General features: G+C 49.3%; 1 protein-coding gene across 7 annotated transcripts in view; it reads left to right on the top strand.

The window, feature by feature from the left end:
* The window catches only part of tp63 (tumor protein p63), a 128,075-nt gene that overhangs the window by 92,389 nt on the left and 17,180 nt on the right, over positions 1-18,506 (top strand). For 5 of the 7 annotated variants that reach the window (XR_005052171.1, XM_036980381.1, XM_036980262.1 and 2 more), the window contains 6 exons: positions 5,143-5,329; positions 5,883-5,998; positions 9,528-9,637; positions 9,820-9,956; positions 10,448-10,530; positions 11,492-11,616. Coding sequence is in view for 6 of the 7 variants with exons in the window: in XM_036980381.1 (XP_036836276.1) it covers positions 5,143-5,329; positions 5,883-5,998; positions 9,528-9,637; positions 9,820-9,956; positions 10,448-10,530; positions 11,492-11,616 (758 nt within the window). In the remaining variant the exon portion in view is untranslated. The remainder of the gene's footprint in view (positions 1-5,142; positions 5,330-5,882; positions 5,999-9,527; positions 9,638-9,819; positions 9,957-10,447; positions 10,531-11,491; positions 11,617-18,506) is intronic. The other 2 variants (XM_036980419.1, XM_036980330.1) reach the window with 1 other exon arrangement.

The following is an 18,506-nucleotide window of genomic DNA, read 5'->3' as shown; positions in this document are numbered from 1 at the left end:
GGATATTTACTTACCCACCAGAGTTGTGATTGGCTGGGATATTTACTTACCCACCAGAGTTGTGATTGGCTGGGATATTTACTTACCCACCAGAGTTGTGATTGGCTGGGATATTTACTTACCCACCAGAGTTGTGATTGGCTGGGATATTTACTTACCCACCAGAGTTGTGATTGGCTGGGATATTTCTCCCACAGGAGCGGCATCTGTTTGTCAAAATGACTTTGTGGCTGTGTTATCTAGTGGAAATCGGGTCAAGTGGCCAATGGAGAAATCTCTCGTGTCATTTCCTGGGTTACTAAAATTCTACACTATTCGCCTAATTTCAGATGTGAGAAAAACAAGCACTGAATAGTGGTAGCGAGTGATCGTACCATCTAAATCGCTGTCTAAATATATTCTCAGTAACAACAAATCAACTTTAAACCAGCTGTTGGAAAGTGAAAGGGGCGAAGTCTCTGCCATGTACCAGGAAATGGGATGCGGGGAGATTCGTTCTGGTGAGTGCTGAGCGTTCTGGTGCTGTTGCAAGTCACCTATCTTCCACATAGGGCAGCATTCTAGGACATTTGAGTGTAGCACCTTTCATCTTTGTTCCAAACGGCACCCTATTCCCTATATAATGCACTACTTTGGACCAGAGCCTTATGGGTAGTAAGTGCACTGTGCAGGGACTAGGATGCCATTTGGAATTTAACCAGCTATGTATTGTGTTTATCAGTGTTTTTTTTTTTAACTCGTGTAATTACATAGTAATACATGAGAGAGTAGCGCACCCTTCCTGGGAGAGGAGGGCCACTGGGGGGGGGGGGGGGGGGGGGGGGGCACTGGGAGGGCCACTGGGGGGGTCCCCTGTGTGTGTGTGTGTGTACCTTCCAGCAGCAGCTTCTGAGCAAACACAGTGCCAACAGCACATAGTTGCTCAAAGTTTGTGGCTTGAGGGCTGGGATGGCTTATCTTCATCTGTCTGGCAGTGTGTGCGTCTTCAACAACTATTGTCTTCTGCCTTGATGGTGGCAGATACTGAGAATGGTTTATTTATTTGTTTACCTTTATTTAACTAGTCAGTTAAGAACAAATTCTTATTTTACAATGACGGCCTAGGAACAGTGGTTTAACTGCCTTGTTCGGGGGCAGAACGACAGATTTGTACCTTGTCTGCTCTGGGATTCGATCCTCCAACCTTCCGGTTACTAGTTTCTACGCTCTAACCACTAGGCTACCTGCCGCCTCTACACTCTAACCACTAGGCTACCTGCCACCTCTACACTCTAACCACTAGGCTACCTGCCGCCCCTCCACTCTAACCACTAGGCTACCTGCCGCCCCTCCACTCTAACCACTAGGCTACCTGCCACCTCTACACTCTAACCACTAGGCTACCTGCCACCTCTACACTCTAACCACTAGGCTACCTGCCGCCCCTCCACTCTAACCACTAGGCTACCTGCCGCCCCTCCACTCTAACCACTAGGCTACCTGCCACCGTTATGTTTCATATCTTTTTGCCTTCAGCAAAATTGTCACTTTTTAAAATATTCACAAGCACTGAATCTCCCCTTTACGGCATTAGCCTGTGTCTCTCATCCTCTCTCTGTCTGTCTCTCTCTCTCTCGCTGTCTCTCTCGCTTTCACTGTCTGATTCTGTCTCTCATCCTCTCTCTCTCTGGCTGTCTCTGTCTCTCATTCTCTCTCTGGGTCTATCTCTCTCTCTCTGGCTGTCTCTCTCTGTCTGTCTCTCATCCTCTCTCTCTCTCTGTCTCTGGCTGTCTCTCTTGGTCTCTGTCTCTCATTCTCTCTCTCTCATTCTCTCTCTGGGTCTATCTCTCTCTCTCTGGCTGTCTCTCTCTGTCTGTCTCTCATCCTCTCTCTCTCTCCGTCTCTGGCTGTCTCTCTTGGTCTCTGTCTCTCATTCTCTCTCTGGCTGTCTCTCTCTCTCTCATTCTCTCTCTCGCTCTGGCTGTCTCTCTCTCTCTCTCTCTGGCTGTCTCTCTCTGTCTGTCTCTCATTATCTCTCTCTGTCTCTCTCCTATGTGTATGTGTGTTGGAGCTACTCTTGATGAAAGGAAAGGGAGTGTTAGCTAGAGGGATCATCCTGGCACGGAGAAGAGAGGAGACATATCCTTTGCCAAGTAAAAGCTAGATTGTGTAATAATATTACAAGTCAGACAGCTGCTGGGATGGGCTCCTTTTCCACTGAAACACAACTTAATAGAGATGGAAGTTAATGTGGCATTGTTCTAGAGCAGCGAACATTCTGCCCCGGGACAATCTTCACAGGACTTCTTACCCTTCAGAACAGAAGTGAACCTGACAGGCAAAGTTTTCCTTCTGGGTTTTTCCATCACGTTTTCTTCACTGGAAGGATTTACACACTGGGCGTATCCCAAATAGCCCCCTATTCCCTATATCTAAAGTAGTGGACTATAAAGGGGGTCATTGGGAACGTAATATATTATATTTTATTTAACGAGGCAAGTCAGTTAAGAACAAATTCATATTTACAATGACGGCCTACCAGAAGGCCTCCTGCAGGGACGGGGGCCTGGGATTAAAAAGTTGAATTAAATAAAAATATAGGACAAAACACACATCACGACAAGAGAGACACAACAACACTACATAAATAGAGACTTAAGACAACAACATAACAAGGCAGCAACACATGACAACACAGCATGGTAGCAACACAGCATGGTAGCAACACAACATGGTAGCAACACAACATGGTAGCAACACAGCATGGTAGCAACACAGCATGGTAGCAGCACAGCATGGTAGCAGCACAGCATGGTAGCAACACAGCATGGTAGCAACACAACAGGGTAGCAACACAACATGGCAGCAACACAACATGGTAGCAACACAGCATGGTAGCATCACAACATGGTAGCAACACAACAGGGTAGCAAAACACAACAGGGCAGCAACACAACAGGGCAGCAGCACAAAACATGGTACAAACAATATTGGGCACAGACAACAGCACAAAGGGCAAGAAGGTAGAGACAACAATATGAGGGATCTGATTAAGTATGGTAATGGCTAGAAGAATCAGCGTACTTTTCTTTCTGATGGCCTTTCTGCTTTCTCACAGCGCCAGTTAGGCAGGAACCCTCAGAGTGTCCCGTTAGCACCATAGCATTGTGAATGACACATTTCTCAGTGAGGAAACTTCCATTCCTGTGGTCAGTGACTCCAATTAGTCAGATGCTGTGTCAGCCAGGTAGTGGTGGTGGTGGTGGTGGTGGTGGTGAAGAGGATGTTATTGTGGTAACCACCTCTGACCTCCACCGTAAGAGTCAGGAAGACTCATCGAAGATTCATGACGAAACGCACGATGAGCGTCGTTGTCAGATTGAGACACGGACAACACTATGGGGATCCTCTGCCTGTCTTTGGCCATCAAATTGCAACACTGCGTCGTGTCTTGGAAGATGAAAGATGAAATCCAGGCCCAGAGTTAAGGGAGGGACAGTTTTTTTTAAAATTTTTTAAGGAGGGCTAATTAAATTGTCCCTGGAGGGACGGGGTCCGTTTTATGGCACCCCTCCTCAGAGAGCCGGGCTCCTGCCCCGGAGCCCACCTTACCAAGAGACATTAACTAGGTGTGCCCCATCGAACACACACACACACACACACACACACACACACACACACACGGGGCTCAACATTAACTTTTTTAATTTTTCAATTATACAAAGCTAAAAATGTTGATGCAAAAACCTGTTGAATTTAAAAAAAAATAATTTCAAAGTAATTTGTGGAAAAATGTTTCTACATTTTTTAAAAGTATTACCCTTAATGAGATGCATTACATTCTACACTGTCTCTTAAAGAGGGTCACGTTTGAATGAAGACATGTAAGAGACCATTCATATATAATCTTTGATCTTCTGAAGAAGCTGTCCGTTCTCCTTTCTTTCTGTGCCTACAAATGTTTAGATAAACTAGTAATGTTACCAGGTTGTTAACTAGCTGAGGTAACATGACTGATGTACTGGTAACGTTACCAGGTTGTTAACTAGCTGAGGTAACATGACTGATGTTTAGATAACAACCTGGTAACATTACTAGTTTAACTAGCTGAGGTAACATAACTGATGTACTGGTAAAGTTACCAGGTTGTTAACTAGCTGAGGTAACATAACTGATGTACTGGTAAAGTTACCAGGTTGTTAACTAGCTGAGGTAACATAACTGATGTACTGGTAAAGTTACCAGGTTGTTAACTAGCTGAGGTAACATAACTGATAAACTAGTAATGTTACCAGGTTGTTAACTAGCTGAGGTAACATGACTGATGTACTGGTAAAGTTACCAGGTTGTTAACTAGCTGAGGTAACATGACTGATGTTTAGATAAACTAGTCATGTTACCAGGTTGTTAACTAGCTGAGGTAACATGACTGATGTTTAGATAAACTAGTCATGTTACCAGGTTGTTAACTAGCTGAGGTAACATGACTGATGTTTAGATAAACTAGTCATGTTACCAGGTTGTTAACTAGCTGAGGTGACATGACTGATGTTTAGATAACAACCTGGTAACATTACTAGTTTAACTAGCTGAGGTAACATGACTGAACGTGTAAACTAAGTGGTTTTGGAACACACCCACAATATGGTTTATGAACTGGGCTTAACAACAAACCGTTTGGTTCCACCAGCTACTGGGGCAGGTAGGTAGGTGATCAAGGTTTGCGATTTCCCCAGTTTTCTTTCTCAAAAATCACACCTTTTTAATTTTATTATAGAAATGCTCTAATTTCAAATTAGACACCTCAAGAGACTGATGTTTGGCGGTGTTTCTGCACTGCGCAATAACACCCGATGTGATACAAATCATCATGATATATCTGACCTGTCCTCTGTCTCTCCAGTACTGACCTGTCCTCTGTCTCTCCAGTACTGACCTGTCCTCTGTCTCTCCAGTACTGACCTGTCCTCTGTCTCTCCAGTACTGACCTGTCCTCTGTCTCTCCAGTACTGACCTGTCCTCTGTCTCTCCAGTACTGACCTGTCCTCTGTCTCTCCAGTACTGACCTGTCCTCTGTCTCTAAAGTACTGACCTGTCCTCTGTCTCTCCAGTACTGACCTGTCCTCTGTCTCTCCAGTACTGACCTGTCCTCTGTCTCTCCAGTACTCTACAGAGCTGAAGAAGCTGTACTGTCAGATCGCCAAGACGTGTCCCATCCAGATCAAGGTGCTGACCAACCCCCCGCAGGGCGCCGTCATCAGGGCCATGCCCGTTTACAAGAAGGCAGAGCACGTCACCGAGGTGGTCAAACGATGCCCCAACCACGAGCTCAGCCGCGAGTTCAACGACGGTTAGTTAGTTAGTTAGTTAGTTAGTTAGCTAGCTAGTTAGTTATGTCTCTCAAACACTCCTAAAGCACCATTGATAACATATTACGCTTTTATAAACTGTCAAATACAGAACATTTTATTAAGCCCACGTATAGGTGTTGAGTCACACATGAACATGCAACATATTTAGCTGTTTTGAGTTCAACGACCGTTAGTCAACTGATCTCTCAGGAAGTGCTCCTTACAGCATTAGTTACCAATGGTTTGGGATCACAGGCCTCCGTCAGGGCTCGTTACCCCTCAGATGCTTCCTGTACCATGGCGTTATTAACTCAACTACCTTTGATGAACCACTTATTTATCTTCTCCGATATGAACATGCAGCGTATTTTCTACCTGATAAACGTATGGTATTTTCTACTTGATAAATGTATGGTATTTCTACCTGATAAACGTATGGTATTTTCTACTTGATAAACGTATGGTATTTCTACCTGATAAACGTATGGTATTTCTACCTGATAAACGTATGGTATTTCTACTTGATAAACGTATGGTATTTTGTGTTTGTAGGTCAGATAGCCCCTCCCAGTCACCTGATCCGAGTGGAGGGTAACAGCCACTCCCAGTATCTGGAGGACTCCATCACGGGCCGTCAGAGTGTGCTGGTCCCCTACGAGCCCCCCCAGGTAGGCTACAGTACTCCCCTGTCTGCCCCCCCCCCAGGTAGACTACAGTACTCCCCTGTCTGCCCCCCGCAGGTAGACTACAGTACTCCCGTCTGCCCCCCCCAGGTAGGCTACAGTACTCCCCTGTCTGCCCCCCCCAGGTAGACTACAGTACTCCCCTGTCTGCCCCCCCAGGTAGACTACAGTACTCCCCTGTCTGCCCCCCCCAGGTAGACTACAGTACTCCCCTGTCTGCCCCCCCAGGTAGACTACAGTACTCCCGTCTGCCCCCCCCAGGTAGACTACAGTACTCCCCTGTCTGCCACCCCCCCCCCCGGTAGACTACAGTACTCCCCTGTCTGCCCCCCCCCCCCCCCCAGGTAGACTACAATACTTCCCTGTCTGCCCCCCCAGGTAGACTACAGTGCTCCCCTGTCTGCCCCCCCCCCAGGTAGACTACAGTACTCCCCTGTCTGCCCCCCCCAGGTAGGCTACAGTACTCCCCTGTCTGCCCCCCCCAGGTAGACTACAGTACTCCCCTGTCTGCCCCCCTTACAAGGCAGTGTAGAGTCAGCCCTGTCCCCCTCCTGTCCCCCATATCACCACCAAGCCTCCCACCCCCAGGCAGTGTAGAGTCAGCCCTGTCCCCCATATCACCACCAAGCCCCCCCCCCCAGCCCTGGCGACAGACCGTCTCCAACCCGTCCCCCTCCTGTCCCCCTTGTCTCTCCCCTGTCCCCTCTGTCATCACAGTGTCACAACCAGCACTCTAATCTATCCGTCGGCAACACCCTACGTGTCTCAGACAGGGTCACAGCAGGGTCTGGCCCCTGAACTTCGGTAGAGCTGGCTATCCTCACGTACTGGCCCTCTCATCCAATCAGTCAGTGACAGGCAGCCCAGCAGCTGGTGTCCTCAACAGCCCCTCACCCTACTGGGCCCATACTGTGTTCCTGTGTCCTCAACAGCCCCTCACCCTACTGGGCCCATACTGTGTACCTGTGTCCTCAACAGCCCCTCACCACTACTGGGCCCATACTGTGTACCTGTGTCCTCAACAGCCCCTCACCCCTACTGGGCCCATACTGTGTACTCCTGCCTGTGTCCTCAACAGCCCTCACCCTACTGGGCCCATACTGTGTACCTGTGTCCTCAACAGCCCCTCACCCCTACTGGGCCCATACTGTGTACCTGTGTCCTCAACAGCCCCTCACCCTACTGGGCCCATACTGTGTACCTGTGTCCTCAACAGCCCCTCACCCCTACTGGGCCCATACTGTGTACTCCTGCCTGTGTCCTCAACAGCCCTCACCCTACTGGGCCCATACTGTGTACCTGTGTCCTCAACAGCCCCTCACCCCTACTGGGCCCATACTGTGTACCTGTGTCCTCAACAGCCCCTCACCCTACTGGGCCCATACTGTGTACCTGTGTCCTCAACAGCCCCTCACCCTACTGGGCCCATACTGTGTACCTGTGTCCTCAACAGCCCCTCACCCTACTGGGCCCATACTGTGTACCTGTGTCCTCAACAGCCCCTCACCCTACTGGGCCCATACTGTGTACCTGTGTCCTCAACAGCCCCTCACCCCTACTGGGCCCATACTGTGTACCTGTGTCCTCAACAGCCCCTCACCCTACTGGGCCCATACTGTGTACCTGTGTCCTCAACAGCCCCTCACCCTACTGGGCCCATACTGTGTACCTGTGTCCTCAACAGCCCCTCACCCTACTGGGCCCATACTGTGTACCTGTGTCCTCAACAGCCCCTCACCCTACTGGGCCCATACTGTGTACCTGTGTCCTCAACAGCCCCTCACCCTACTGGGCCCATACTGTGTACCTGTGTCCTCAACAGCCCCTCACCCTACTGGGCCCATACTGTGTACCTGTGTCCTCAACAGCCCCTCACCCTACTGGGCCCATACTGTGTACCTGTGTCCTCAACAGCCCCTCACCCTACTGGGCCCATACTGTGTTCCTGTGTCCTCAACAGCCCCTCACCCTACTGGGCCCATACTGTGTACCTGTGTCCTCAACAGCCCTCACCCTACTGGGCCCATACAGTGTACCTGTGTCCTCAACAGCCCCTCACCCTACTGGGCCCATACTGTGTACCTGTGTCCTCAACAGCCCCTCACCCTACTGGGCCCATACTGTGTACCTGTGTCCTCAACAGCCCTCACCCTACTGGGCCCATACTGTGTACCTGTGTCCTCAACAGCCCCTCACCCTACTGGGCCCATACTGTGTACCTGTGTCCTCAACAGCCCCTCACCCTACTGGGCCCATACTGTGTACCTGTGTCCTCAACAGCCCCTCACCCTACTGGGCCCATACTGTGTACCTGTGTCCTCAACAGCCCCTCACCCCTACTGGGCCCATACTGTGTACCTGTGTCCTCAACAGCCCCTCACCCTACTGGGCCCATACTGTGTACCTGTGTCCTCAACAGCCCCTCACCCCTACTGGGCCCATACTGTGTACCTGTGTCCTCAACAGCCCCTCACCCTACTGGGCCCATACTGTGTACCTGTGTCCTCAACAGCCCCTCACCCTACTGGGCCCATACTGTGTTCCTGTGTCCTCAACAGCCCCTCACCCTACTGGGCCCATACTGTGTACCTGTGTCCTCAACAGCCCTCACCCTACTGGGCCCATACTGTGTACCTGTGTCCTCAACAGCCCCTCACCCTACTGGGCCCATACTGTGTACCTGTGTCCTCAACAGCCCCTCACCCTACTGGGCCCATACTGTGTACCTGTGTCCTCAACAGCCCTCACCCTACTGGGCCCATACTGTGTACCTGTGTCCTCAACAGCCCCTCACCCTACTGGGCCCATACTGTGTACCTGTGTCCTCAACAGCCCCTCACCCTACTGGGCCCATACTGTGTACCTGTGTCCTCAACAGCCCCTCACCCTACTGGGCCCATACTGTGTACCTGTGTCCTCAACAGCCCCTCACCCCTACTGGGCCCATACTGTGTACCTGTGTCCTCAACAGCCCCTCACCCTACTAGGCCCATACTGTGTACCTGTGTCCTCAACAGCCCCTCACCCCTACTGGGCCCATACTGTGTACCTGTGTCCTCAACAGCCCCTCACCCTACTGGGCCCATACTGTGTACCTGTGTCCTCAACAGCCCCTCACCCTACTGGGCCCATACTGTGTACCTGTGTCCTCAACAGCCCCTCACCCCTACTGGGCCCATACTGTGTACCTGTGTCCTCAACAGCCCCTCACCCTACTAGGCCCATACTGTGTACCTGTGTCCTCAACAGCCCCTCACCCCTACTGGGCCCATACTGTGTACCTGTGTCCTCAACAGCCCCTCACCCTACTGGGCCCATACTGTGTACCTGTGTCCTCAACAGCATGAGGTTTTTCATTCACTTGACCTGCTGTTCTCATCCTCTTCCAGGTGGGCACAGAGTTCACCACCATACTGTACAACTTCCTGTGTGTTAATGTCTCCTCTCTGTGTGTTAATGTCTCCTCTCTGTGTGTTAATGTCTCCTCTCTGTGTGTTAATGTCTCCTCTTCCAGGTGGGCACAGAGTTCACCACCATACTGTATAACTTCATGTGCAACTCCAGCTGTGTAGGAGGCATGAACCGACGCCCTATCCTCATCATCGTCACCCTGGAAGCCAGAGAGTAAGACATTTTGTTTTGTTTTCAGTGGCTACCAGGGTTGCAATATTCTGGAAACTCCCGGAATCAGGAGTGGGAATCCTCCAAATGGGATTTATGGGAAAAAAATAAAGAAATAAATTGATCCCACCTCCTCATAGATGGTAAAAAGTCTTATTGGTCTGTCTGTCTCTCTCGCCACCTAGTGGTCAGGTGCTGGGTCGGCGCTGCTTCGAGGCCAGGATCTGCGCGTGTCCTGGCCGGGACCGCAAGGCGGACGAGGACAGCATTCGCAAGCAGCATGTTACTGACGGAACAAAGACCAGTGAGGGTATGAAACGCCGTAAGTAGTGCTGGGAGCTGCTGGAGGACTGACTCTTGACTATACTACACTCTGCATGCTGCCAGCCCCTCGGCTGTGCTGTCTCTTCCTGTTCTGCACTGCGCCGTCTCGTGCTGCCTCTTCCTGCTCTGCCTCTTCCTGCTCTGCCTCTTCCTGCTCTGCACTGCGCCGTCTCGTGCTCTGCCTCTTCCTGCTCTGCCTCTTCCTGCTCTGCCTCCTCCTGCTCTGCCTCTACCTGTTCTGCACTGCGCCGTCTCGTGCTGCCTCTTCCTGCTCTGCCTCTTCCTGCTCTGCCTCTTCCTGCTCTGCCTCTTCCTGCTCTGCCTCTTCCTGCTCTGCCTCTTCCTGCTCTGCCTCCTCCTGCTCTGCCTCCTCCTGCTCTGTGCTTGTTTTCCATCCTACGCTTGCTGAGGTTAATACGTAGGATAAAATTAGTGTCATCTCAGGTGTACCAGCCCAGGTACTTACCAGGCCTCTGTCCCCCTCCCCAGCCTTCCACCAGGTCTCTCATGGTATCCAGATGTCCTCCATCAAGAAGAGAAGATCCACAGATGAGGAAGTGTTCTGTCTGCCTGTAAGTGTCAACAGTCTGGCCACATTCCTCTTGTCATTCCGCTGGGATTTCCCCAGGGAATAGGCTGACACTATGGAATTGATTGACCCTGTGAAGTTCTGATACTGTCTGTTCTATAGAAATAGAACCCAGATGAACATATAACAGTCTCGTTGGGTACAGGAGGAAGAAAACATTTATTAGGGGAGCGTTTCAAAATAAGAGCCCGAACTTCAGAATAAAAGTCCTCTGTCCATACTGGCAAAAGCAACCCTGTTATATACGTTAATATATACAAAAGTATGTGGACACCCCTTCAAATTAGTGGATTGGGCTATTTCAGCCACAGTCGTTGCTGACAGGTGTATAAAATCAAGCACACAACCATGCAATCTCTATGAACAAACATTGACAGTAGAACGGGAAGCCCTTGCCTGTTTCAACATGACAATGCCCCCGTGCACAAAGCGAGGTCCATGCAGAAATGTTTGTTGAGATCGGTGTGGAAGAACTTGACTGTCTGGGCACAGAGCCCTGACATCAACCCCATCGAACACCTTTGGGATGAATTGGAACGTTGACTGCGAACCAGGCCTAATCGGCCAACATCACCTCACTAATGCTCTTGTGGCTGAATGGAAGCAAGTCCCCTCAGCAATGTTCCAACACCTAGTGGAAAGCCTCCCCAGAAGAGCGGAGGCTGTTATAGCAACAAAGTCGGGGACCAACTTCATATTAACGCCCATGATTTTGAATGAGATGTTCAACGAGCAAGTGTCCACATACTTTTGGTCATGTAGTGAATGTTTTCTATCAAACAATACATTAATACATCTGTGTGCATTAAATTAATCTTGTGAATTGTCCCAGCTGCTAACCAACCTCCCTCTCTCTCTCCCTCTCTCTCTCCCTCCCTCTGCCTCTGCCTCTGCCTCTGCCTCTGCCTCTGCCTCTGCCTCTGCCTCTGCCTCTGCCTCTGCAGATTAAAGGCCGTGAAATATATGAGATTTTGGTGAAAATCAAAGAGTCTCTGGAACTCATGCAGTTTCTGCCTCAGCACACTGTAGAGTCATACAGGCAGCAGCAGCAGAACCTCCTGCAGAAACAGTGAGTACTCCCCTCTGTTCTATTAGATAAAGGGTTACTGTCCTCCCCTCTGTTCTATTAGATAAAGGGTTACTGTCCTCCCCTCTGTTCTATTAGATAGAGGGTTACTGTCCTCCCCTCTGTTCTATTAGATAAAGGGTTACTGTCCTCCCCTCTGTTCTATTAGATAAAGGGTTACTGTCCTCCCCTCTGTTCTATTAGATAGAGGGTTACTGTCCTCCCCTCTGTTCTATTAGATAAAGGGTTACTGTCCTCCCCTCTGTTCTATTAGATAAAGGGTTACTGTCCTCCCCTCTGTTCTATTAGATAAAGGGTTACTGTCCTCCCCTCTGTTCTATTAGATAGAGGGTTACTGTCCTCCCCTCTGTTCTATTAGATAAAGGGTTACTGTCCTCCCCTCTGTTCTATTAGATAAAGGGTTACTGTCCTCCCCTCTGTTCTATTAGATAAAGGGTTACTGTCCTCCCCTCTGTTCTATTAGATAAAGGGTTACTGTCCTCCCCTCTGTTCTATTAGATAAAGGGTTACTGTCCTCCCCTCTGTTCTATTAGATAGAGGGTTACTGTCCTCCCCTCTGTTCTATTAGATAAAGGGTTACTGTCCTCCCCTCTGTTCTATTAGATAGAGGGTTACTGTCCTCCCCTCTGTTCTATTAGATAAAGGGTTACTGTCCTCCCCTCTGTTCTATTAGATAAAGGGTTACTGTCCTCCCCTCTGTTCTATTAGATAAAGGGTTACTGTCCTCCCCTCTGTTCTATTAGATAAAGGGTTACTGTCCTCCCCTCTGTTCTATTAGATAAAGGGTTACTGTCCTCCCCTCTGTTCTATTAGATAAAGGGTTACTGTCCTCCCCTCTGTTCTATTAGATAAAGGGTTACTGTCCTCCCCTCTGTTCTATTAGATAAAGGGTTACTGTCCTCCCCTCTGTTCTATTAGATAAAGGGTTACTGTCCTCCCCTCTGTTCTATTAGATAAAGGGTTACTGTCCTCCTCTGTTCTATTAGATAAAGGGTTACTGTCCTCCCCTCTGTTCTATTAGATAAAGGGTTACTGTCCTCCCCTCTGTTCTATTAGATAAAGGGTTACTGTCCTCCCCTCTGTTCTATCAGATAAAGGGTTACTGTCCTCTGTTCTATTAGATAAAGGGTTACTGTCCTCCCCTCTGTTCTATTAGATAAAGGGTTACTGTATGAAGCTATGCTGCTTCCTCCTCTCTCCTGAAACCCCGTCCTCTTCTCTCCTGAACCCCCGTCCTCCTCTCTCCTGAACCCCCGTGCTGAAACCACTGAGCTAGACACTAGTGTGACCACTAAGCTTAGTAACAAGGTCCTTCAGGTTACCTTCTGGTTCCGTGTTTAGTCTCTCAACATTCTGCATGCTCTACGGTTGACATTTGAACTTGATTGGCTTGTTTGCCTATGAATTACAGACTGTGTACTGCAGCATTCAACGCTTATTCTTATAGCCGTATTCTCAGGCTTATTTAATAAGGGAAAGCACCTAAGTTGTGAAATGCTAGTTTTACTTTTTGTTTTGGATTCAACACCACCCTGATTTGAGCGCGATAGCTTGTTTAGTGGAATATATTGGCTGTTATTGAGATGTAGAGTTGCGTAACATTGAGTACTACAGTAATGATATTTGAGCTGAGTGAACACATCAGCATGATGACTATTTGGATAAGGCTTAAGACGATGGCTGTTGACAAATTCAAATTTTTGCTTTTTGGTCACTCACTCACTACATCAGAACCTACGCTCTGTTGTACAACCTGAGCATCAGAACCTACGCTCTGTTGTACAAGCCTGAGCATCAGAACCTACGCTCTGTTGTACAAGCCTGAGCATCAGAACCTACGCTCTGTTGTACAAGCCTGAGCATCAGAACCTACGCTCTGTTGTACAAGCCTGAGCATCAGAACCTGCGCTCTGTTGTACAAGCCTGAGCATCAGAACCTACGCTCTGTTGTACAAGCCTGAGCATCAGAACCTACGCTCTGTTGTACAAGCCTGAGCATCAGAACCTGCACTCTGTTGTACAAGCCTGAGCATCAGAACCTACGCTCTGTTGTACAACCTGAGCATCAGAACCTACGCTCTGTTGTACAAGCCTGAGCATCAGAACCTACGCTCTGTTGTACAAGCCTGAGCATCAGAACCTGCGCTCTGTTGTACAACCTGAGCATCAGAACCTACGCTCTGTTGTAGAAGCCTGAGCATCAGAACCTACGCTCTGTTGTAGAAGCCTGAGCATCAGAACCTACGCTCTGTTGTACAAGCCTGAGCATCAGAACCTGCGCTCTGTTTCACAAGCCTGGGCATGAGAACCTGTGCTCTGTTTCACAAGCCTGGGCATCAGAACCTACGCTCTGTTTTATAAGCCTGGGCATCAGAACCTGCGCTCTGTTTCACAAGCCTGAGCATCAGAACCTACGCTCTGTTGTACAAGCCTGGGCATCAGAACCTGCACTCTGTTGTACAAGCCTGAGCATCAGAACCTACGCTCTGTTGTACAAGCCTGAGCATCAGAACCTACGCTCTGTTGTACAAGCCTGAGCATCAGAACCTGCGCTCTGTTGTACAACCTGAGCATCAGAACCTACGCTCTGTTGTACAAGCCTGAGCATCAGAACCTACGCTCTGTTGTACAAGCCTGAGCATCAGAACCTACGCTCTGTTGTACAAGCCTGAGCATCAGAACCTGCGCTCTGTTTCACAAGCCTGGGCATCAGAACCTGCGCTCTGTTTCACAAACCTGAGCATCAGAACCTACGCTCTGTTTCACAAACCTGAGCATCAGAACCTACGCTCTGTTGTACAAGCCTGAGCATCAGAACCTACGCTCTGTTGTACAAGCCTGAGCATCAGAACCTACGCTCTGTTGTACAAGCCTGAGCATCAGAACCTACGCTCTGTTGTACAAGCCTGAGCATCAGAACCTACGCTCTGTTGTACAAGCCTGAGCATCAGAACCTACGCTCTGTTGTACAAGCCTGAGCATCAGAACCTACGCTCTGTTGTACAAGCCTGAGCATCAGAACCTACGCTCTGTTGTACAAGCCTGAGCATCAGAACCTACGCTCTGTTGTACAAGCCTGAGCATCAGAACCTACGCTCTGTTGTACAACCTGAGCATCAGAACCTACGCTCTGTTGTACAAGCCTGAGCATCAGAACCTACGCTCTGTTGTACAAGCCTGAGCATCAGAACCTACGCTCTGTTGTACAAGCCTGAGCATCAGAACCTACGCTCTGTTGTACAAGCCTGAGCATCAGAACCTACGCTCTGTTGTACAAGCCTGAGCATCAGAACCTACGCTCTGTTGTACAAGCCTGAGCATCAGAACCTACGCTCTGTTGTACAAGCCTGAGCATCAGAACCTACGCTCTGTTGTACAAGCCTGAGCATCAGAACCTACGCTCTGTTGTACAAGCCTGAGCATCAGAACCTACGCTCTGTTGTACAAGCCTGAGCATCAGAACCTACGCTCTGTTGTACAAGCCTGGGCATCAGAACCTACGCTCTGTTGTACAAGCCTGAGCATCAGAACCTACGCTCTGTTGTACAAGCCTGAGCATCAGAACCTACGCTCTGTTGTACAAGCCTGAGCATCAGAACCTGCGCTCTGTTTCACAAGCCTGAGCATCAGAACCTACGCTCTGTTGTACAAGCCTGAGCATCAGAACCTACGCTCTGTTGTACAACCTGAGCATCAGAACCTACGCTCTGTTTTTTTTTTACACATTAACAGCCAGATGAAGCCTCAATAGACTAATGGAAACGCCTTTAGGTGCTCTGCCAGGTTTGCACAACAGCAGCCGTTTCCAAATCCCTTATCCAGTCAGTCCCAGTAATTGGCTTGAGTGTTTTCATACACTCTCATACACAAATGCTGCCCTCCCTCTCCCACATTGAGGGGCGGACTGGGACCAGAAAACGGCCCTGGCATTTCTAACACGTCGGAACAATTTTTTCCCCCTCAAAGCCCCCACACCGGCCCCATTTATTAACCAGATAATTATCATTTTGCGCAAAAAAAACCCAAGTTAGACTGGCCCACTGGGCTAAAAATGGACTAGCAGTTGCCTGAAATGCCAGATGGCCAGTCCGCCCCTGCCCTCAGTCTTCGCCCATTCAGTTTAAGGGCTGGGGAGAAAAAGGCGGTTATCTGTAAATTATAGTTTTAAATAGTGTGCTGCTTTCTTTGACGCCCTATGATAATTACTGCTTTTGTTATCGTTTCTCATTTAGAAAACTGGCAGACTCTCTGACATAATGCTTACATTTGCTTTAAAAAAAAATCCTGGTTTGAAAAGCCAGTTTTAGGCGTAGCCCATTTTATGTTTTACTGTTAGTTTGGGTTCTGTCGTCCTGCTCTCTGGCGCCCCCATCCACAATGTGGCTGGGTGTGGCAGTGCAGCATGTATGACACACTAGAGGGCAGGCGCTTTAAGTAAGGGCAGGGCCCAGTGGTTTAATATGCTGCAATGCTGTCACAGGTTAATTTCATAAGAACAGAACAGTATTTAGCCTACACTATACTTTACACTATTGACATTTTGGGGATTATTTTCAACATTCTCAAACTCAACAAACTGGTCAGAACAGCTGTACTTATTCTAGACTGAAAATCTGTAGTTTGTAGCATAGTTGACTGGACTGTGTTCTAGATTGTTCTCTAATCAGATCCCCGTGCCTCTTCTCTGCATACTGTTGCTTTATTTGGATCCTGTTGCTTCACTCTCTTCTCCATGACCTTTCACCCGTATTTAATCCTAACCCCAGTAGTGTTCTTCACAGCATTATCAAATAAAAACTCCTGCCAGAAGGTGTTTTGCTCTATGGACAGTCAAGTCCAGAATCTCCTGATTTATGATACTATGGCTGTCTAATAGTGCCCTCTTCTGGAGGTGAATGTTACCACACACTACATTGAAATGGCCACACTACACTGAAGTGGCCACACTGCACCGAAAATGGCCACACTGCACCGAAATGGCCACACTGCACCGAAATGGCCACACTGCACCGAAATGGCCACACTGCACCGAAAATGGCCACACTGCACCGAAAATGGCCACACTGCACCGCACCGAAAATGGCCACACTGCACCGAAAATGGCCACACTGCACCGAAAATGGCCACACTGCACCGAAATGGCCACACTGCACCGAAATGGCCAGACTGCACCGAAATGGCCAGACTGCACCGAAATGACCACACTGCACCGAAATGGCCACACTGCACTGAAATGGCGACACTGCCCTGAAATGGCCACACTACACTGAAATGGCGACACTGCACCGAAATGACCACATTACACTGAAATGGCGACACTGCACTGAAATGGCCACACTACACTGAAATGGCGACACTGCACTGAAATGGCGACACTGCACCGAAATGACCACACTACACCGAAATGGCGACACTGCACTGAAATGACCACACTACACTGAAATGGCGACACTGCACCGAAATGGCCACACTACACTGAAATGGCGACACTGCACCGAAATGACCACACTACACTGAAATGGCGACACTGCACTGAAATGGCCACACTACACTGAAATGGCCACGCTACACTGAAATGGCCACGCTACACTGAAATGGCCACGCCACACTGAAATGGCCACGCTACACTGAAATGGCCACGCTACGCTGAAATGGCCACGCTACGCTGAAATGGCCACGCTGCACTGAAATGGCCACGCTGCACTGAAATGGCCACACTGCACTGAAATGGCCACACTGCACTGAAATGGCCACACTGCACTGAAATGGCCACACTGCACTGAAATGGCCACACTGCACTGAAATGGCCACACTGCACTGAAATGGCCACACTGCACTGAAATGGCCACACTGCACTGAAATGGCCACACTGCACTGAAATGGCCACACTGCACTGAAATGGCCACACTGCACTGAAATGGCCACACTGCACTGAAATGGCCACGCTACACTGAAATGTCCACACTGCACTGAAATGGCCACACTGCACCGAAAATGGCCACACTGCACCGCACCGAAAATGGCCACACTGCACCGAAAATGGCCACACTGCACCGAAAATGGCCACACTGCACCGAAATGGTCACACTGCACCGAAATGGCCACACTGCACCGAAATGGCCAGACTGCACCGAAATGACCACACTGCACTGAAATGGCCACACTGCACTGAAATGGCGACACTGCACTGAAATGGCCACACTACACTGAAATGGCGACACTGCACCGAAATGACCACATTACACTGAAATGGCGACACTGCACTGAAATGGCCACACTACACTGAAATGGCGACACTGCACTGAAATGGCGACACTGCACCGAAATGACCACACTACACCGAAATGGCGACACTGCACCGAAATGACCACACTACACTGAAATGGCGACACTGCACCAAAATGGCCACACTACACTGAAATGGCGACACTGCACCGAAATGACCACACTACACTGAAATGGCGACACTGCACTGAAATGGCCACACTACACTGAAATGGCGACACTGCACTGAAATGACCACGCTACACTGAAATGGCTACGCTACACTGAAATGGCCACGCTACACTGAAATGGCCACGCTACACTGAAATGGCCACGCTACACTGAAATGGCCACGCTACACTGAAATGGCCACGCTACACTGAAATGGCCACACTACACTGAAATGGCCACGCTACACTGAAATGGCCACACTGCACTGAAATGGCCACACTGCACTGAAATGGCCACACTGCACTGAAATGGCCACACTACACTGAAATGGCTACGCTACACTAAAATGGTCACACTACACTGAAATGGACACGCTACACTGAAATGGCCACGCTACACTGAAATGGCCACACTACACTGAAATGGCCACGCTACAC

Source organism: Oncorhynchus mykiss, chromosome 1 (assembly GCF_013265735.2).
Source record: "Oncorhynchus mykiss isolate Arlee chromosome 1, USDA_OmykA_1.1, whole genome shotgun sequence".
Taxonomy (NCBI): Eukaryota; Metazoa; Chordata; class Actinopteri; order Salmoniformes; family Salmonidae; genus Oncorhynchus; species Oncorhynchus mykiss.
Note: the sequence above shows the minus strand (reverse complement) of the source record. Positions and strands in the feature narration are given on the sequence as shown.